Genomic DNA, 21,458 nt, shown 5'->3' on the forward strand with positions numbered 1-21,458 from the left:
AAATGAAATGTGCACCCAGGACACACTTGTCCATATCTGACCAATATATTTTATGCCTACATCTTTTCTTTTACAAATATCAAGTTACATTTACATTACATTTACATTTAGTCATTTAGCAGACGCTCTTATCCAGAGCGACTTACAGTAAGTACAGGGACATTCCCCGAGGCAAGTAGGGTGAAGTGCCTTGCCCAAGGACACAACGTCAGTTGGCATGACCGGGAATCGAACTGGCAACCTTCGGATTACTAGTCCGACTCCCTCACCGCTCAGCCACCTGACTCCGAAGTTGAACTAAATTGCTCCAAAGATTCGAGGCTCACTTACAAAGTGCCTGTCTTTGCAGGCACTTTGTCATGTCTGAGCAGTTAATATGTCATGTCTCGACGTACGGAAACTGATGCCAAGAGAGAAACACAAACGCAGAACGTGCTGCAGCATTAGTATTGGTTAAAATCCTGTCAGCGGAAATAATAAAATGATGGCCAGATAATAGAATAATAAAAGGACTGGTCAAATTTGTTTCGTGGTCAATAGATGAGAAAGGGATTTATTACAAATGCATGAAGGGTACAAGATTTGATTAACTTTCTGCCCATTCGTTCTACCTAAATGAGTCATGGATAGCACCTGGATAGTGTTGGTTTCAACAAGGAAACGGAGGCTGCGAAATCTCTTTCCTCTGACTGTCATAACAAAATAGGTTTAAAGTGCCAAGCTCATAAAGAGTTTAAAAACAAATTCTAAACAAAAATCATTATGGTATACCTCCTTACACAACACAATGGAATTTTCAGTTTCATAGATATTTAACAAACTATTAGAATGTTAGTGTAATGTTAGTAATTAATATTAATTGCATTATTTAAGCAGTATCCAGGGCTTGATCTAGAGGTCTGGAGCAGTTCTAGCAGCATCTCTCAGCCTCTACTTGCATTTGAGGATCAGAAGGACCAAACTTTCCACTTGGGGACCTGGCAAGGAAGCGGTGACCTCTGACCTTTCTCCCAATTAAAAGTCAACTGCCTTGTCTCTGCTCCAGGGAAGGGTGTCTTTTACACCAGCTGTCACAAATGAGCTCGTCATCAAGAGCCTAATCAGGCTGATATCTGAAGAGAAACAAGACGGTCGAAGGAATTTGAGACACTAAAGTTAGCTCTCAGATAGACACAGAGAGGGAGCTCATAAAATACTTCCTCTCTCTCTCACCTAGATACTAACACCTGAGCTGGATTAGGAGTGGAGAAAATATTTGGTGCGCGAGACGTTCTTAAAAGGGGCCCAGGTGGGAGCCAGAGGGCTGTGACCTTGTGTTCCGTCTTCCAAGCCTCACACAGACCGCCATTTCCTGGCTATAACACCTTCCCAGAACACATCCATTTTTGATTTAATCTTTTTTTAATTGACATGATGAAACAGAAATCAAACTCACGTACATATTATCACAGGTTAGGTGGGAGGACACTTGTGTAGGCAATGTGGAAATGTGTTAAATAATGACTAAATCCTGGCCAGGTGGAAGGTGGACATTCATTTATCACGGAGAGGGGCAAATGTTGCGTAAATGTGACATGCCGTCTAGTAATGTTTAGCCTACAGCAGCCTTAAAAATCACCTTGTCCTCCAACCCCGATCTCTCGCCTTTACTGGAGGAGAGCACAGAAAGTGACAAATATAAACAGTAGGTCGGCTGTGTTGAAGGAAATTACCTCCCAGAACCACTGGCACACGGCCAGCTCAAAGACATTCATCTGTTTTGTCCTGAGCCTGACTCATGGGCAAGCAAAAGGAGGGGGGGGGGGAGAGAGAGCAAGCAGGGGTTCAAGTCTACCAAAGAGCGGCGGATGGATAAAGAAAGGCAGGGTGAGGGAGTGAGAAAGAGGGGAAACGCGGCGGCTGGAAGTTTTGAACCTGTGATCACTGTAGCTGGTGCGCATCCAGATCAGGGGTTCTTCCGACAAGCAAGGGCGAAGGAAATTCCAGCGTCTGGAATGCTCTAAATTGAAATGATTTTTGTTTCTATAAAGGAGGGGCTGTTGGTGACATTTTCTTATTTTGGAAGGAAGCATACATTTATAGGAAGGGGCAAGAAAACAGGCACCATTCTCCCTGGCTGAGGATTGAAGTTCAGTTGTTATGTGGAGTGCCGGGGTGTTCTGTGTTGTGTCCTACGCACAACATATTGCATGATTGAAGTAAGGATTTAATAGCTTTGATTGCAATGGCAGTGAACCACACAAGGACAAACTAAAAGTGGACCATAAAAAGACTACTGCCAGAAGAGACGGTAAGATAAAAATGAACCCTCTTGCATTTTTTATTTTACTCTATTATACGATTACTTGTGTATTTGGAATTTGGCTAGTTATTTCACTTAAGCTTTTTAATATCCATCAAATTCATTGGTCATTAATTGTTGTCGACAAGTGATATAATACCTCAAGAATGTAAACACTTGATGGCACACAATTTGAATCATATGCTGGTGACAAAGGCTTTGTAAGGGTTATAAATGTAGTGCCAATTTAGAGGTAATTCTGGAGGCAGAGATGAAACACCATTGAAAAAGCACTCCAAATGTTCATATCTTAAAAGTATTATGATTAATACATTCAGAAACAATTACTGTACTGTTAAACTAGGAAAGCTCAAATTGTATTTTAATATGTTGGAAACAGATGGTAAATTAACCTATAAATAAATAGTTAGGTAACTTACAACTACAATAACCTACACTGGCATGTTTTAGACACGTTTTATGTCACAACAAACGTCCAACTGTGGTTGCAGCTACGTCCTTGATGAATAGCCGAATTATCAGAGAGCTGCAATCAATACTAATGATGTACAGGAAACTCCTATTTAAATAATTATAAATGTCACGAATAGGAATTCATACGGTGAAAATGTCTTGGAAAAACAAAGCAATAACTTTTTTTTTTTTACCTTTTTTTTCACTAGACACTCCTTGTTTTAAATGGTGCCTGGACTACCAATCAGAGATCTCCGCTTAGTTATTTTGGAAGTACAACCTGTGCTTGGATTATCGCCTTCCTTTCTGGAGTTGGAGTTCTGGTGAGGATCTCCAATTCCTGGCGGTACATTTTCGGATCGCCAAGTGGGTCCTTTTTTGGGGTTTGTATGTCTGACCAGAGATGATTCGCTGCGTGTGCTGGTCCTGAGCTGCCCTGTCCTGAGCCCTGGCCTGTGGGACCCCGTGACCATGCTGACCAAGCTCCCGGAGCCAGCCAGAGCAGAGACCCAACCCGCGCCAAGGCTAGCTACCCCCTCCACAGCAGCATGTCCCAGCCAGAGGCGGCTCCGTTGGTGCCGAACGGCTTGGGGCCCGGGGAGGGTAACGGGGCTCAGTTGCGCTGGGCAGCCCTGCTCATGGTCATGGTCATCATCCCCACCATCGGGGGCAACATTCTGGTCATCTTGGCTGTGTCTCTGGAGAGGAAGCTACAGAACGCTACCAACTACTTCCTGATGTCACTGGCAATGGCCGACCTGCTGGTGGGACTCCTGGTGATGCCCATTGCCTTGGTCACAGTGCTGTACAGTAAGTAGACCACACAGGGAGAAGCTCTCAGTGCCCTGAGAGGTCCATAGGTGCTGTAGTCACAAACGTACCTGATGCCCAATCCAAAGCTATGGTCAAGACTATTTAGAATACAAAGACTTCTCAATTCTCTAAATCGGTATCGCTGATGGTAGACCAATGCCACCCAGTTCCCTTAGCTTGGCCACAAATGATCCGAGTTGCACTTGAAAAGCTCACTAGAAAAGATTGTCTGCGACCAACCAGGGAAACACATTTCCAGTGAATGTGCAAGGCAAAGCAGACGGCCGACATTCATAGTTTGAATTTAAAAGGATAACCCAATTTAGCAACAATGGGGGATTGCATTTGTTGTAAATAAACTGCACAAGAAATACGCACGCATTCTTATAATAATTACAGTGGACGGGTTTAGGAGTTGGACACAAGATAAGATCATGTTGAACATGATGAGTCATGAACAAATTACAGAGGAAACATAAGATAGCAGTCCACAAACAACATACTTCCGTGAGCTATGCCATTACCCTAGTGTTATCAGATCCAAACCATCATGACTCGGATCTCCTTTCTCCCAATGAAAAAGTGAACCTAAAAACAAACATTGCCTGATGCGTCTCACAATATCACTTGGGGCAGGAGGAGAGAAAAAAGACAAAACATTTGCTGTTGAATCGAATGCAAAGAAAGCCGATGCTGTGCAAATACAGAGGCGATTCAAAGTGATGAATTCAACATCTCCCCGCTCCTTTCTGTGCGTTACGGTAGATCATCTTTCTCCCGGAGACTTGGCTCAGCCATTTACTCCTTATTAGTTGTGAAATAAATGACCGCGTCCATGTGTCATTCCATGTTCTCAACCTCATCCATGCGTGTAGGGATCTGATCTGCAGTCAAAAAGAAACACATGGTTCTTCACGAAAGAACCATGTGTCTCGTACAAAAAGTAGGGCAGGAGGAAAACGAGGGAGGGGGGGGCCACGTCTTCGGATAAAAATCTTAATGCAGCCATCAGGGCAGATGGGAAGATGTACAAGTCAAGGCAACGTACACATGAATTCCTTTAAGTGGCTCGCTTGTTTTGATTTCGAAGAATGAAACCCTCAGACCGTCTGTGACAAGAAGATGGTTGGGCTGGTTGTTTGTGCTGGTAGCTTCTTGGCAAGGCTGTACAGAGGGGGGGGGGGGAAGCTGGGGTTGCGTTCAGCACATTCAGAGCTCCGTCTTTCTGTACAACCACTCGAAACACATGATCTCCCTCAAAAGACTATTGCAGGCAGCCGCTGTTCCCCTCTCCCTCCCTCCCTCCCTCCCTCCCTCCCTCCCACCCCCCCCCCCCTCCCCCGATCGAGATGAAGCACGCTGCACGGAAGGTAGCAGAGAGGTCAGGAGGACCCAGACACAAACAGTGTTCAGTGCTTCACACGGTGCCTTCAGAGCCACTCGGCGGGGAGGGCTCGTAAAGGGCCCCGTGTACACCCAGACTCGGTTAAGAACAGTGTGTGCAGTCAAACAGCGGGATCGGTGCAAACATTCAAATCCCAGCTGAAACATGCCAGAGGAGGAGCAAGACACGAAACGTTACTTAACTACCATATCAACACCCCTCGTAAATAGTTGCTATTAAACTTGGACCTCTGTAAACTCGAGAAACACCAATATGATGACATTGGATTAAAAGGCCTTCTTTTGTAGTCAGTCTGCTTTCCATCATGTCCTCTCCTTGAGAAAAAGGTCTTAATCATCATGCACATTATCTCAAATATTCAATATTTACGAGAGGGCGACCCCCCCATTCGTATCTGGAATGTCCACCAATTAAAACTTCCAAAGTAGGGAAAGAACCTTAACAAGGCACACAGTTGCTGTCTACAAGAGTGAGGATCCTAAGGCATTCTGACCACATCTGCAGGACAGATGAATGAGGCTTCGTCAACACCTTGAAAAACGTAACGGTTCCACTGTTTAAAGTAAGCTGTGCAGACCTAAAGGTAGTACTGAAAAAGGGCCCAGGTGACAGTAGAGAACCATTAACCAAAGTTATTTGAAGGATTTGGGTGGGGAAGTGCTAAACGTAGTGCCATGATTTTGAGGCAGCACCACAAAAAGTGTTTATGTTGAGGAGAGGGGAACATTTTTTGCCTTGGCACATAAAATTACATTATTTTGTCTGCCAGGTTAACTTATGCCAACATTAGCATAAATATTTTAGAGCCAGGCGTCTTTTTCTGTACCCAGAGCAATCTCCCAGTGCTCACTTATCTCCACAAGCAGCAGGCATTGAAGAGCCGTTTACAATTTCACTATTTCTACAAACAATGATACTAGTTTTTATTTTACATTCCATAACAACGTATATTTTCCATAAATACCAATTATGTGTTGTGTTCAATTTTGACTACAAATGTCCATAAAAGTCCTTTCATAAAAGTATCACTTATATTTAATCTGAAAAACCTTTTACATATTAATAGCCCAGGTCAGAGAGCTTGCATTCTGGTATTTGGTGGAACTGGACATTGAAGAAAAAGAAAAAATACAATTATTATAATGACGATAGAAATACTCAAATATAGCTCTTATGGAGGACACCCATTTCAACATTGTTTTTGTAAGAGTCCAACCAGGTCATCACACTGAAATGCCGACTTTAACCAAGCTTTGTGGCTCATTTCCACAACATTATCTATGTCATGTGACTGCATTGCAAATGGGCCACTGCAATAATATAATTTTGTCTAAGAGAAATGCCTTTAAATGGACTGATATTCTTCGAGCACACATTTCTGCATCACCATTTGCAGCAATGGGCCCAGGCCAAAATCGAATCGGGGTCGCTGCTGTAAGACCCCTGTGGTATGTGCTTTATCCGGTGAGCCAATGATGCACCCACAAATTAATCAGCCTAATAACAGGTAAATTTCTGAACTCAAAAAACAAAGATTTCTGGAAGACGGCGCCTGGGGTATTTTGTCTATCGGACAGGACTTTCAATTATATACAGTCACAACAAGAACGTATTTGTTCTTCAACCAAACGAGCAGAAACCCCCTAAATGAAAGATGGTTCCAACCCCTCACCACTGCACATTTCCCAAATGCTCATGGCACATGGAATACAAGCAATTTGTGTAGAATGCATGTCTAATGGACACCTTCCCCCCAAAAAATATTGTTCGCATATTTTCACATTGTCTCCTCAGATTCGGGATGGCCTCTCCCCGACTTCCTCTGCCCCATCTGGCTCTTCCTGGACGTCCTGTTCTCCACAGCATCCATCATGCACCTGTGTGCCATATCACTCGACCGCTACGTCGCCATCAAGAAGCCCATCCAGCACAGTCAGTACAAGTCTCGGGCCAAAGCTATAGCCAAGATTGCATTGGTCTGGCTAATATCCATCGGTAAGCACATGACTGCACTGCCTATCGTTCTACGGCCCTATAAAAGTTCAGAGCGTGCACCGAAACCTGAGGGCAAGATTCTTAATGTCATTGCTCCTTGATTTCTTGGCATGTGATCCATAGCAGACCCCTTTTATACAGTCAGAATAAAAGCAGGAAGTAATAAAAGCTAAACGACATAAACATTCACTACTGCAGGAGGGGTTTAGGGAGGTGACAAAGAATTAGAGAGATGGCAGAAGAGGTGACCTGTTCCACAATCCAGTTGACAATTTACACAAAAGTAGCAGAAAAGAGGTGACTTCCTCCAGTAAAAAATGATGTAAAAAGTGTACCGACAATTTCAAAACCACTGTAAAAATGTTTTACATTATTTAAAGCATTCAAACCATTTTCAAAGATTACAAAGTCAATGTCGGTACCTTCATTTTCTTTTAAGGTAACTTAACCAAACAATTAAAACAAGATCAACCTAATTTAACAAAACCTCAATGCAAAATTAAAATCAACATTATTTAGGCCTCATAATGCAATTAGGTTACTAGGTAGAAGGGCATTTATCTGCTCGTGAATAAAAAGGCCCTTTGAATATTGCTACTCCAACTTGGTCTTTTCATTGTCTTTAAATGAAGTGTCTGGTCCACTGGAATTCTCATGACAACCGGGAAAGCTGTCCTTCAAGACAAATTCAAACAGCAAGTTGGTTTATTTTCTTGATGGCACCATGTAAGATTATACCAATACAGACATGTGTACCACAATCTAAAAAGATGTTTAGACAAAGGGCTTTGTTTTAATTTCCTGACTGATGACCTTTTTATTAGTTCAGTGTCTACAGCCCAAGTCTCCGTTGTTGATGACTTGCCCAGTGAACCTCCAGTATATTAGCACACTGGTTTGCTCTTAATGATCTGTTATATATTATATATTAGCTTTCCAGTGGGAAATGAAATTAAACACCCTTCAGTTTGTTAACATCATCAGCCCAGAGGGTTTTGGCTTCAGGAAACTGTTGTGTGAAAACCTGGCAGAGTTTAATCTGTTTTTAAATGGCAACAATGGACAGTTCGGACCCTTCTAGATAGCACTGCTATACCTGGGCCCTGTGTGATTTCTGATTTATTGAATATCTTTACTTGAGCAAATCCAGATGACTAGAAAAAGCTGTAGAAGTAGCTCGGAAGCCAATGTCGGTAGAAGAGACTCTTTGGCCAGGGTGCATGTTCTATGTCAGAACCACAATAGCATCGCAATTTATGGTTTGTTAACATGACCATGGAGTAGAAAATTGGAGATTCCAGGAGTCCCAGTTTGTCGTTTTCCTTCAAAACTATTACTACCTCTGCTCTCCTCCTCCATAAAAGCATGAATCCCTAAACACTCCTACAGTTCAGCTGTCTCAAAAGAAATGCAATTTCCCCTCCAAAAAGCACACTTCTAACATTAAAACTGTCTCTTCGTAAAACACTTTGTAGTTAATGGGTTCTTTATAAAACAGTCATTTAATACAGAATAACAACTCTTTGACTGACCAGTGACCATTCCTCTCTGTTTTTACAGGTATAGCGATCCCAATTCCTATCAAAGGCCTGGGGAACATGCCAAACAACGCCACCTTTAACAGCAACCACACCTGCCTGTTGAAGCCCGACAGCTTTCGAGAGTTCATCATGTTTGGCTCCCTGGCAGCCTTTTTCATCCCTTTAACCATCATGATGGTCATCTACCTGCTAACCATTCAGGTGCTGCGCAAGAAAGTCTACCTGCTCAGGTCAAAGGTCACCCAACGCTTCACTCGTCCAACCGTCTCCACGGTCTCCCAGAAGGAGCAGCCCATACCCATGGTTGGTTCACCTGCTGACAAGCTGGCCATGCTGGAGGGGCTGAGGAGGGAGAAGATTCCGGGGGGATCCAATGCTAGCGCCAACCCCAACACCCCCTTCATATGCGAGGACATGCCCGTTCGCCGCATGTCCACGATGGGCAAGAAGTCCATGCAGAACCTTAGCAACGAGCAGCGGGCCTCAAAGGTGCTGGGCATCGTCTTCCTCCTGTTTGTGGTCATGTGGTGCCCCTTCTTCATCACCAACGTCACCTCAGTGCTGTGTGCCAGCTGTGACCTCAACGTTATCGGGCGTCTCATGGAGATCTTTGTGTGGGTGGGCTACGTGTCATCGGGCATCAACCCGCTCGTCTACACCCTGTTCAACAAGACCTTCCGCCAGGCTTTCACGCGCTACATGACCTGCAACTACAGTAGCACGGCCGGTAACGGGCCCGACGGGCACACCCCGGTGCGGAACGGGCGACGGAATTTGACCCGGATCTCTTTCCGTTCCTCAATGGCGGAGAACTCAAAGCGGTTCATGAAGCGGGGGATGAAGAACGGCATCGGTCCGGTGAATTACCAGAGCCCTCTGAGGCGACGACAAGCACCCGTCCAGTCTTCCAGCTGTGTCGTCATCGACACACTGCTCCTGACAGAGAACGAGGACTGTAAACCCGAGGAGCACGTCAGTTATGTTTAGGGACGTGAGGAATCGTCTATTGGGGAGTTCACAAAGCCCACAGACATATAAGGGCACAACCTCTATGAGAGGGATATGAGGACAGGATACAAGATTCAGTTTGCATTCTTCAGGGGACACCATGCATCAGTTTCTGTGAATTATGTTTGGGCTGTAAGAGCTACACACAAGGGAAGAAAGAAGATTTCAGAAACGAGGGGCCCCCAGATTCTGTACTAAACATTGCTGAACTTTCTGTAAATTGAGTCTGTCAGAAGGTACACTGAAGCGCTTGCCCTCAATAAAAATCGAAGCCGACAAAGCTTTGGTTGGATCGCCCTTAAGGAGACTGCCAGACAAAAACTTCAGGAATGAAGACTGACTGTGTAAACTTTCCCTGGATACAGTGCGTTCTTTCTCTCTCATGCTAATCATGACCCCTTGGGCTATTTTAATCTGCTATGGACAATTTCCATTAAGGAGCTTACATGCTTACCTATGGAGAGTACAAACACTACTCCCACCTTATAAACTAGACATTCTTCTGGCTCCACAAAACTCACGATAGCCTACTTACATAATAGATGGCACCAATTTTAACTGCAGGTTTTGGTAATCTTTTTTACTTTTATCAACAGTCGTTGTATAGGCAAGTCTTGGAATGTCAAACCGTTTCTGTTGCCCAGTGTTATTACATTCAAGCAGCTTGTTGTATGAAAGTGTTACAAGGACAAACCCTTTGCAAATGGGAAGCTTTGCTATACAGACAAATAAAATGTATGGAAAAGATGGCCTTCTTAGTACCTGTTAATGACCATGATGAACTGTGCTTGACTAAAGGAAAAATATACAACGTGTGGGATTTGCGTCTTCCAAGTGTTTAGGCCTTGTGCATTTTGCTACTTCCTGACTTGCCTTCATGTCCCAATGTTAACGATGACAATGGTCCTGGTTTACAGTAGATCATTTGCAGTTTCACTTTCAGTCTTTGAGATGAGTTAGCAATGACTTGTGTCCCAAATTGAGCACAGCCCAAATGAAATCCCATAAAGCAATGTGCTCACTCAAGGGTTCATGACCACAAAAACTGAATGTTTGTCAAAACCCCTTTAAAAGGAGAGGCTGTAAAATGAGGAGCATCTGAAGTAAAATGGTCCAGTGTGAACAATAACACAAATACCCTAACTATATAATGATTTGATCTGTGCAAGCAAAACCCCTCAATACTGAACTGTTTGTGAAGCTTTTTTTCCACACACACTGTCGCTCAAAAACACTGCACAAGCTCAAAATGAGTGACTACCTCACTATAGATACACCTAGTGTGCGACAAACCCCGGCAGGCCAGCCTGTCCCGCCCCAACTCCCAGCCTTTCCCAGATGGGTGGAGAGGATGGGGGGGCCAGTGTCCTGGGAGCCAGGGGAGGTGGGAGCGGGAAAGGGAGGAGCTCTGCTGAATTGTTTCCGTTCAGGGGGCTTTCTAAACACAGGAAGGATTTACACAGGGTTTATCTAACAGCCAATTGATCATATGAATATCGCATAGCCTTTTTTGGGCTTAAAATAGTCCCCATCGTTTCTTTGTTTGGCCAGGCACACTGTTCAAGGCTGCTGTTCGGCCTGATGGGTAAATTCACGTCAAAAGATGAGTGATGAGCCCCATAAACAGAACACAAAAACGTGTGATGGATGACAGGAAGCCAAGTGCCCTGGGGCATAGAGGAGATAATAGGCACTTCTAAACATATTGTATCTACCTTCCAGTCGTCACGTGACAACAGAAGCTTACTGTACTGTCCTGAGACAGAGCATGAAATTAAACAGGAGATCTCAGAATGCCCACTCGAAGCTTTAGAATAAACACGAACACAAATGCGCTATATTTGTTTGAACTGTAAGAACAAGGGGCAAACCTTCCCTCCACCATCATTTCAAAAGGTCTTATGACTTACTAAAATGCGTTTAGTGATTCTATAGATCAACATACTACTAGGTTACACATCGATCACACCAAAATAAAAAGGATACACAAAGCTAATTAAATAATGGGTATCTCAATAACCGCCATACTAATAAACAGGTGTACTCTCTGAAACGCAAGACAGATTTCCGACAATTAAACAAACCAACCTATTTGTTATTTAACCATGAATGTCACAAGCAAGACTTATTTTGCTACAGGACTTGGAAACCAGCTCAATTGGTTGCACACCTCACCATTAAGGCTCAAACAGGGTGAGAATACTGAAGACCTTGGTGGAGACCTGTGAACTTCTCCTTCGAGAGACGGCATCGAGTGTGGAAAGGTGGGTTAAAAGGCACAGCCAAAAAGGTGGGTGAGGCCCCACTGGCAATCTGGAGTGGAAAAGACCTATCCATCTCGGGTCTGGGAAGAAACCATCCATCTCAGTTTGTTTTGGATGTTTGAGCGAAATGGAGGAAAAAGGGGCAGAGGCTAGACAAACCTCTGGTGATAGTGTGAAAACCTCTTCCAAACGCATTTGGAAAGAATGCCCGGGTTAAGGGCGGTATGCGGTCTGTGTATACATGTGAGGGGCCGATTAATCTGTGTTCGTTTGGCTGTGACCCTGTTAGCGGAGCCAGGCCGACACGTTGCGAGTACAGTACCCTCTAGTGTGCGGATGACGGTTTGGCAGAGGAGCCGTGGTGAGGACAGCGAGGCAAGCGCGTGGTCGAGTGTCCTTACCTGAACATGATGAACCCGATGGACTCCACCGCTGCCCTTCTGACGTCATCGTTCACGTCACTGACCTGCAAGGTACAGATGTGGACGTAGCTTCGTTAGGGGAAATTAACTTAGTGGGGCTTTTGGCGTCATTTTTTTTATGAATTAGAAAATGACTACATTTTATATCTATATTATAAAATCCACACCCCCCCAAAAATGTTTTTATAAAGTAGTAGTCTTTACTTAAACCCAGTAACTGAGGATACAGCCTTTCTTTCAGTACATCTAGGCTGCCATCTGCAGGACATCACTGGGAACCCAGTGCATCTCTACACCAAGGTTTTCACGGGGACCATGTCATCACATTAAACATTCCAAAAATATATCCTAATCATTTCAAACAATCTCGACTGCTAAGAGCCTTCCATTTCTTTTAGCTGACCCACTTTTCCTGCCAAGAGCTTGTGGTCTTGTGTATAGAGAAGGATGAGGAAGAGAGACTCACCGCCACATGCAGCAGGCGCCGGATGGCCTTGTTGTTACCGGAGCCGCAGTAGGCCATGCCCACTGTGTACATTCCAGAGCGCCGCAGGATGGGGTCCTGGGGGGGGACACGACGTGAGGGAAAACAGACATGAGCCTTGGCCTCCTGTCGGCGTGCGCCCGCCCATTCCAGCCCCGGTGACCCGTGATTGGATCAACAAGAGGCCGACTAGATCTTATTCGACGGGTATGTTACATTAGCTCTGCTGATAGTAGCTAAAACTGCGCAAAATGAGCAGGAAACGCGCCGAAAGTCGCTAACTACATGGTCGTTCCAGGCCGTACAAAGTGGTAAAAGCCAAACGCTGTACCTTGTCTCTGCACAGGCTCTCGATGAGGGTGTCTGCCTCCTCCATACGCCCATACATGACCATGGCGATGCCCACGGCCAGGCCTCGCAGGATCTTCTCGTGCTGCGTCTCCTGGGCGTAGCCCACCATGTCCTCGATAGCCTGGGCAGACTTGGAGCCCAGCATGACCAGACCCAGGGCCAGGCCCGCCGCCTCGCCTGGACAACGAGAGAGGACACGGACGAGTCAATTCAGGAACGGAGGCAGCGGCAACGCTTTGCCCAATCCCACTCAAATCTTGTGATGCATCCCTTGATTTTCAGATTCATCCATAGATGCAAGACAGTGAAAAAATGCATACACATGTATTGCATTTCATGATAAAAGAACAATGTCTTGCCAAATAGTTTCTTGATGAACATACCTGTAACTGCATCGTCCTGGTACAGATTGGACTTGAGCAAATCATACACGTCCTGCCTCGCGGTGCCCAGCGCAGCCAAGCCCAGACCCAGACCACCTCCATGACGGACAATCTATGAACAGCACAAAGAAAACATCTGTCGAGTTACAGACTACTTCAAATCCCAATCCCAGGAGTAGGGGGGGGGTAGATATGATATTGGGCATTTATTTGTCCATCAACTAGAAATTCTGATTTTGGAGTTGCGTCCACTCACATCGTTGCTTGCGTTCTTCAGCTGGCTGAGAAGGTAGTCGATGATGTCACCCCCGTGGTTGGCGTGGATCAGTCCCAGGGCGTAGAGGCCGCCTCCTTCCTGGTAGGCTGATCCGGGGGACGTGTCTTTGGGCAAGTAGGTGGCCATCAACTGGAGAGCCTCTTTCTCATGGCCCTGTGCAGCATTGAATGTTTATATAAAAAGTCAAATATTCAGTTCTGTACAAACAACCTGAGTGATAAATTGGTCATATCCAATCAAACCGATTCCCGATTCACAAGTGTAATTAGTTAGTGTACCTTGTGAATGACGCCAAGACTGGCTGTGGCTGTGAACTTGGCCCAATTGGTGGCTCTTGCTAGCCACTCCAAGTTCTCTCTGTAGATTGAATGGATAAGGAATAATCAAGAGTGGATCGTACCACTCACCATACGATAGCGGCCATTTGTTGGTTCTGTTTCAACATTAGTTTATGAGCAACCATACCTGAGGAACTGGTCACTTGTGGTACCCGTATGCATGAAGGAGTTGGCTATGACCGTGGCTGTGTGGCACACTGAATTTCGGACCGCATCCTGAAGGGAATTTAAAAAAAAGAAAGAAGAATGTCTGGTTTAGAATTTCATGCTCTAGTGCCATCTGGTAGTAGGGCATTGCCAATTTTTTCCACCAATAAACTGCATACTCTATTATCATTACTGATAATAAGAACAGCAGTGAAATCTAATCCTGGGTCTAGTAACGAAATTAACTGTAGAACTCTACCAAAAACTAACTATGAGCCCTTATTTTCATATGATTTGATACACCAGATATGATATCATAACATTCATGTGATACAGGATACACCATGTGTCCCTGAAAAATGTGTCCTGTGTCAGCCATGAGGTCAATGTTTTTTTCCAACTTTTGAAATCTCCAAACTAAAAGGACCAATTCCCCACAAATCGACAACGTGTTATTTTGTTTGTTCACTGTGTGAGCATGCTCTGTACATTGTGGATATAGAGACTCCATTTCCACAACATCACGTCTGACATTTACCTTTGTGTTCTTGAGAATCATTAGGTCTGTGTTGTTGTTCCGAATCAGGAACTGCAGGTGCAGTTCAATGGCCATCTCCCCGCTGAGAATTTTGATCATCTTGGCATTCTGATAATTAGGGTCATCCTACCAAACAAAAAAAGTCCAGCAGTAATGAACTACTCATTCAATGATCCAAGGGCATTATCAGGCAACAATGTAATTGACTTTGAGCACGTTGGAAAAGTCCCAAGATCTGTGCTTACCATCTCCATAACCTTTCCAGCAGGGGAGCTGCCTGCTTTGTCACCAATCTCCATGGCATCGCTGCAAAAAAAGGAATTGCAAGTGTACTTTGAAGTCTGATGCATTTAACCAATCACATCAAGACAACTACAAAATATCATTGAATGTCATCAACCAGATCAACCACTAGCAAAGCACAGCCAGGTCCCTGATGTGTCTGTCTTAGAGTTGAAATAGCCAAAAGCCACTGACAAGTCACCGGCTTTGGATTCCCTAAAATCAATCTTGCATCCTTCCATGTCCCAGAGGCTACACATTCAGCAACTAGGGGGTTTACAAAGGATGCACAAATACCCCTTTCATCTCTCCCTCCCTCCCTCCCTCCGGACTTATAGCGTACCTATCTTTGTCCACAACGGGCACTGTGCCAGTGTTGGTGGAGCCGGGGACAGCGGGGATGGGCGTGCCAACGGTCCGCAGGTTTTGGATGACAGAGGAGAGGAACTGTTGGCTGGCGCTCTCGTACAGGTCAAAGCAGATCTGGTAGGCCATCAGCAGGTTGTCCTCCTTCACCAGCTTCTCCAGGATGTCGCTCACCGCCTGGGGGTCGTCCAGGAAGATCAGGCACTGAGAGGAGGAAGGGAGAGAGGCCTGTTAGCTAGCCACAATGGTTGAGTGGTTCTTTGTGTATTACACCGACACAGCAAACCTGCATGAACATGTGGACCGATCACTTGAAAGTTTGATATGTCTCTTCTTTTTTTTTACCTGACAGACATTGATGAAATCAGGCTTTTCCAGGTTCATGTAGAGTTTGACCAGCACTCGCAGGACCTCATTGCGAAAGCTCTTGTTTTGAATCAGTGACATGCAGACCTTCAGGCTGTACGCTAGGAGGCCACCAACATCGTTCTATAGCAGAGAAACATTTTGTGAATTTAAACACATTATATACATAAAAGGTTTGTTAAAAAAAAAAAAGCAACATTGACAGTGAGTGGTTTCATGATGTTTTTCGAGTACAGTACAGAAGTCAAAGCCACATGTGTGACACCAAAATTGTCTTAGAACAGCGGTTCTCAACCCTGATCCTCAGGGACCCCCTGTTCTGCATGTTTTCGACGTCTCATTGCTTCAACACACCTGATTCAAATGAATGGTCGTTAACAGGCTTCTCCTGAGCCAGATAACAACCCATTCATTTGAATCAGGTGTGTTGGAAGAGGGACACATCTAAAACACGCAGGGCAGGGGGGCCCGAGGACCAAGGGGTGAGAACCGCCGTCCTGGAAGCCGACGATGCGAGCACTAACCGACTCGAGGATGGTCTTCTCGAAGATGTCCAGACGCCTCGTCTCCAGGGCGATGCCGATGGCCTGCTTGTACTTGTGGTCCCCCAGACACCGCAGGAACATCTTGTTGACGATGCCTTCCAGGCGGGGGTCGATGCTTTTCTTCTCCTCATCCTCCGGCAGCTCGGCGTTCTCCACACGCTGCTTGGTGTAGTGGTCGATGCATTTGGCTACAAGGGGGGAAAAGCCGCGATATCAAAGAAATACCCAGTGTTTGTGAAAACCCCTGCAGTGGTGCTCATAATACATAGTGTACTTCAACTGTCAGGTCCTATAAGATGTAATTGTGCATGTAAAATATCAAAAACAGAACTCACCAATAATGGTCTCCACATACTCGGAGTCGTCTGAGACATTGAACAGTTCTCCAGCCCCCAGGGCGTAGTTCAAAGACTCCTCAAAAGCTCCGAGGTGGTAGAAGACCTTGGAGGCCACAAGGGCAGCAAACTGCCTGCTCCGAAAGGTCTCATCTTCATACAAGACCTCGCTGTTGAAACCAAATTACGAGTTAATCTTTTTCTGATCAAAAGGTACATGAAAGCAAGATCATTTTCTCATGCAGGCATTACTTCAGTTTTGTTTGGAATCCAGGGCACTTACATTTTGTCAACAGATCCTGAAATCTCAGCCCAGAAGTCATTGACTATGGCGTTCAACTTGTGTAGAGCAAACTCCTATAGCAACATGAATACACATCAGGCATAATTAACTACTTGGATTTAGATCAGTTGGGGTCTTGATTCAACTGACGGCACATTAGTCAACACACTGATTTCTATAGTAAAATGCAACGCCAAAACTTATACAACATATCTTCCATACTTTTATAATATTTTACTCATAAGACGAATAAGTACCTTTAGTTGGGGCTCCTCCTCATCCAGGAGCGAAATGATTCCAGCTGATAGACACATAAAATATAATTAGCAAACAATAATAAAAACAAACCAAGATAACTATCATACCCACTGAATGAACTAACGTTAGATAGCTACTTTGGTCGCTGCCTTTCCACTTAAATCTGCGAATTTTGCATGGTCACATGTTAGCGAGCTAGCTAGCGGTGTGAAGAGGTAGCAGTGCCTTCAAACAGTTCTCATAATTAACCATCAAGATAATTGTCAAGCATTTGGCCAGAAGTTCCAGCATTCACGCCATGTCGATACTAGAAAATATACACTAGTGATAATATTTTACAATCCGCATTTTACGCCGCCTAAACTAGTCTGTATCTAGTTTTGACGCCAACTAGCTAGCTAGCTAAAGCTGGTAGCTAACGTTAGTTGGTAACGTCAGTGTCTAGCTAGCACAACCAAGACCGTAGCAGCCAACAACACAGCAACGAAAATGTTTTGAGCTAGTTGTATTTTAATCTGGCCTGGTGGCGTTTAATTACTTCACTTATCTTAGACTACCAGTCAGTCATTTGCAATGACTTTCTGTTCCATTGACAGTGGCGTCTGGCCTTCGATATCTGGGGTCGCGTTAGCTAGCTGGCTAGTATAGGCGCTAGCTTTGTGACTCAGCTAAATCAATGGTGGCTAGCTAGCTGTCATAGCAAGCCGTATATCCCGGTTCTAGTAACAAAGGCTGTTTTTGCTAACTAACGTCACTGACTTACCGGCAGATGTTATCATCTTTGGTTCTAATCCACCTTAACTCCTCGAACCCAGGATAAATTTTAAATCAGCGACAACAACCTTAAGATAAATCGAAACCTTTAACGGATAGTGAAATTGTCTGTTGTCCAAAACAGTAACACTTCAAATTGCAAGCAACTTTTTTTGTTCGGCAATGACAGGACCCAATCGAGGACCTCCTAACAGGCGTCGGTGTACTTTGCCTGATGAAAATAGAACGTGAGGCTCACAATAATTGTTCTCGTATCCTCAGCCACAATTTCTATTTATTACGGTAAGATCTAAAACGAATATCAAAAAAACACCATCATCCACTATTTGTAAATATAAAAACAACGCACAATTACAAATCAGTTAATAAACAGGCTTTTGTTAGGCTATCTGTCTGGCATGAATCAGTGCTTTTACCTGTAGTGCCCACCGTTATGCCCCCGCGGGTTAGACAAAGAAATTGCAGCCCTAAACGAGTGAGTAAATTGAATTCGATCACATCTAATTAATAATCGGTCCTTACCAATTCAATGACAGGATATTAAGTGTGTCACTCGTGGGAGATGTCCTCCAACACATACACTGATGTAATTTAATTTGCTTTTTCTTTCAAAACAAATGTAACAGACAGCCTTCAAGTTCCCAGATAAAATCCATTTGGACTGCAGTCTTCCATTAACAAATCTGAGTATCAAACCCTTTTTAAATTGAGTAAAAAAAGTGTTTATTTCATTATTAGTAGGCCTGTAGTATTCTGTAATATATCTAAAACTCAAATAATTTAACACTGCTTAAAGGATTAGAAAGTCAAGTATAGATTTTATTTGTTTACTATTAGTGCAATTGTTTGAATTGTTCTTCTAAGGTACACACACATTTCACAGTCAGTGGTCTCTAGATTTCTTAGACTTCAATTCAAGTGCAACACCCACTAATGTACCGGACAAAGGCTCACTATTACAATCTCCACTTCCTGAACAAAAGTTGTGTTACATCAAAATAATGATTTGATAACTTCCTAATTAGGTTACCATTTGATGAATTCAGGCTACCTTAAACAAGTGTGTATTATATCACTTTTAGCTTATGTTACAACAGTATTAAAAAATATTTTAACAACTGAATTTAATACTGTACATATTCCCCTTAGAGGTTCCTTTTTGTCAGTGTATTTCTTTAAAATTACAAATTAAAAAGGAATGTGCCAGACTAAACAATGTATATTGTCTGACTAATGAGTTAGTTGTCATCTAAACTTCCTTATGTTATAGACTTTACTAATCAACTGAAATGTGCTGGATCATATGCATTCAAGCCAATGTGTCTGTCACATGACATGTCAGCTAACTGACCTAATCTGGAACCAAAGAATGATGCCCAGGGTTGACTTATGTTAGTTTAACAGTGGGAGTACTGTCAACAGAAAAGGATCTCATGACTGAAGAGTATCCTTCCCTGCTCCCCCACTGCCTGTGTGACTTCCACTTGAAAGGACATTGGTCTTCAGTGGGATTCCTTCCTCTTGAATTCCTGTGTCACCTAAAAAAGAAACGTACAAATAAATGTCTCCAGAACGTAGGCTACTGCAAAAAAAATACACCTGTGAAGTTTCAAGCAAGACAACAGTCTTTGTCATACTGTACCTTGTTGCCTGTTGCTTGGGGTGCTGGCTGGGCCTCCATGTCTTCCTCTGCCAGTCCAAGGCAAACATTGGAATTGCCAGTGAATCCTGTTGCCGCTATTCCCAGTAGGCCTATTATCTGAAAGACAATAATGAGGGTTTAAAAATTTGGCAGCATTTCTAAGGGGCCCTTCTGATTAATGAATGTGTCTTTTGTGGTCTGCTAAAGCCAGGGCTAGTGGGAAAATGTGTGTATGAAAAATGTCTGGTGATGTTGTGAGTGTAATGTAAGCTACTGACCTACATATTACTTTTACATCCGGAACAGCAATGATTGTAAAATGTCACATTTATGGTAGGTAACTATTATGTTAACACAGTTCTGATACTTGTAAAGTTATATTACACCTGAAGTTTGAGATGAATGAAAAACTCTGCAAGCATTTGTCTTGATGGTCAACATCCTCTGCTCCGATTTGGGAATAAAGATCCCGACCCAGATTGCTTCAGATGCATGCTTCCGAAACACGGAACGAAGTGAGCGCTCGAGAAATCCCATAGATTCACGCGTCTCTTCACTCTCCACTACTGATCTTATTAACCCGATCAGGGCCGGGCGGACACTGACACGTTTCGTACGTGCCCTAACGTCCTTCAGAATTTCTTTCAGGCAGATTTCGTTTGAACTTATACTTAAAAACTCTTGGCTGAAAATAAATATTATGATAGGAGAGTCTATTGTTCGCTTTAGGCCGCAACTGTTTATACTTGATGTTCTAGTGCTTTTTTTTACGTCCTCACGGAGTGGCTCATTTGTTTTTTCCTCCCCCACAGGCTTGGCACTCAGTTCCAAATCCTTTGGCGTCGTTGACAGAGGTGTTTTATTTTCTTGAGGCGAAGTCTTAATGTTGATATCAGTATCGCACAACACGTTTTTTTCGTTTGCAATGCCACTTGTTGGAGAAGGATGAACCTGACCGTTTGTGTTCCTGTTGGCAGAGCTCACGTTGTGCCCAGTGTGCTGTCCAAAAAACATGTCATGGACAAACTCGTGCATTATTCCAGCATCATCCTCGTCATTAGTTTTAAAGGAATCACTTACCAAATTGATCCTTTCCTTACCCCCAATTTGAAGCACTAATTGTTGAAATTCGGTTTCTTCAGGTGGCAGTGTATCATTGGGATCTCGACAAGACATTGTTTGCCTCTTCGCACGCCTCAGTTAAGGGCACAGGTCAAAATAGATTTTTGAGATGAGTTGTTTTAAATTTTTATAATACTCTACTACGCTTTAATACGTGACACCCACTCAGTAACCACCTACTTTAGATGCATAAACTTTCAGGGTTGACAGAAGGAAGCCGTATGAGAGGGTGGGATTAAGGCTGACCATGTGTTGCTATTGGCCACAATATGATAGGCGTGGCAGTCTAAATCGGAATCAACAAGGAAAATCACCGCTATTTCAAGGTAATTAAGTTATATTTTAATAAATTACATACACAACGGACAAGTAGCCTATGTCCTGTTTTATCACAAAGCTACAGAGGTGAAACAAAATAAAGTCTTCATATTAAGGGGAAACATTCTTCAGTTAACTCTCGGGACAATCCTGATTCTTCTTCATTCTTACTATGCGCAAGGAAAACACTTCTCCATTTCCTCCAATGTTGAAGAGGCCTGCCTTCTCAAACAAGAGAGAACAAGAGAGCTCATTTAGGGTTATTTTCTCTCATAACATCACCAAAACCATTACCCTCTAATGATAAAATAAGTGAATATGTATTACCGCTCTGCATGTGTATTCTGCTGATAAATTTGTCAAATACATTGGATGCATTGTCTTTGCCAATCTAGATTGATAAAGGTTCAAAGATATGTAAAATGAGTAAGATACCAAAAAATAAA

At 43.7% G+C, this 21,458-nt stretch overlaps 2 protein-coding genes and 1 non-coding gene across 3 annotated transcripts in view; 1 reads left to right on the forward strand and 2 right to left on the reverse strand.

The window, feature by feature from the left end:
• Positions 1-18,059, reverse strand: part of psmd1 (proteasome 26S subunit, non-ATPase 1) — a 35,289-nt gene extending 17,230 nt beyond the window's left edge. The window contains exons 1-16 of the mRNA XM_067229975.1: positions 17,920-18,059; positions 17,156-17,199; positions 16,899-16,972; positions 16,616-16,785; positions 16,260-16,468; positions 15,715-15,858; positions 15,347-15,573; positions 14,967-15,027; positions 14,722-14,847; positions 14,164-14,252; positions 13,977-14,055; positions 13,678-13,851; positions 13,422-13,533; positions 13,019-13,215; positions 12,670-12,765; positions 12,183-12,247 (exon numbers count right to left, since the gene is read on the reverse strand). Of these exons, the coding sequence (XP_067086076.1) occupies positions 12,183-12,247; positions 12,670-12,765; positions 13,019-13,215; positions 13,422-13,533; positions 13,678-13,851; positions 13,977-14,055; positions 14,164-14,252; positions 14,722-14,847; positions 14,967-15,027; positions 15,347-15,573; positions 15,715-15,858; positions 16,260-16,468; positions 16,616-16,785; positions 16,899-16,972; positions 17,156-17,199; positions 17,920-17,935 (1,883 nt within the window). The 5' untranslated portion in view covers positions 17,936-18,059. The remainder of the gene's footprint in view (positions 1-12,182; positions 12,248-12,669; positions 12,766-13,018; positions 13,216-13,421; positions 13,534-13,677; positions 13,852-13,976; positions 14,056-14,163; positions 14,253-14,721; positions 14,848-14,966; positions 15,028-15,346; positions 15,574-15,714; positions 15,859-16,259; positions 16,469-16,615; positions 16,786-16,898; positions 16,973-17,155; positions 17,200-17,919) is intronic.
• htr2b (5-hydroxytryptamine (serotonin) receptor 2B, G protein-coupled) lies at positions 3,219-10,275 on the forward strand. Its single transcript, XM_067229873.1, has 3 exons — positions 3,219-3,565; positions 6,768-6,968; positions 8,529-10,275. The coding sequence occupies exons 1-3, from the start codon at positions 3,304-3,306 to the stop codon at positions 9,494-9,496; spliced, it is 1,431 nt and encodes a 476-aa protein (XP_067085974.1). The 5' UTR covers positions 3,219-3,303; the 3' UTR covers positions 9,497-10,275.
• Positions 15,162-15,294, reverse strand: LOC136936490 (small nucleolar RNA SNORA14). Its single transcript, XR_010875154.1, has one exon. It is a non-coding gene; the product is annotated as a small nucleolar RNA SNORA14 (small nucleolar RNA).
• Positions 18,060-21,458: the final 3,399 nt, after the last annotated feature.

Source organism: Osmerus mordax, chromosome 26 (genome assembly GCF_038355195.1).
Source record: "Osmerus mordax isolate fOsmMor3 chromosome 26, fOsmMor3.pri, whole genome shotgun sequence".
In the NCBI taxonomy this organism is placed as follows: Eukaryota; Metazoa; Chordata; class Actinopteri; order Osmeriformes; family Osmeridae; genus Osmerus; species Osmerus mordax.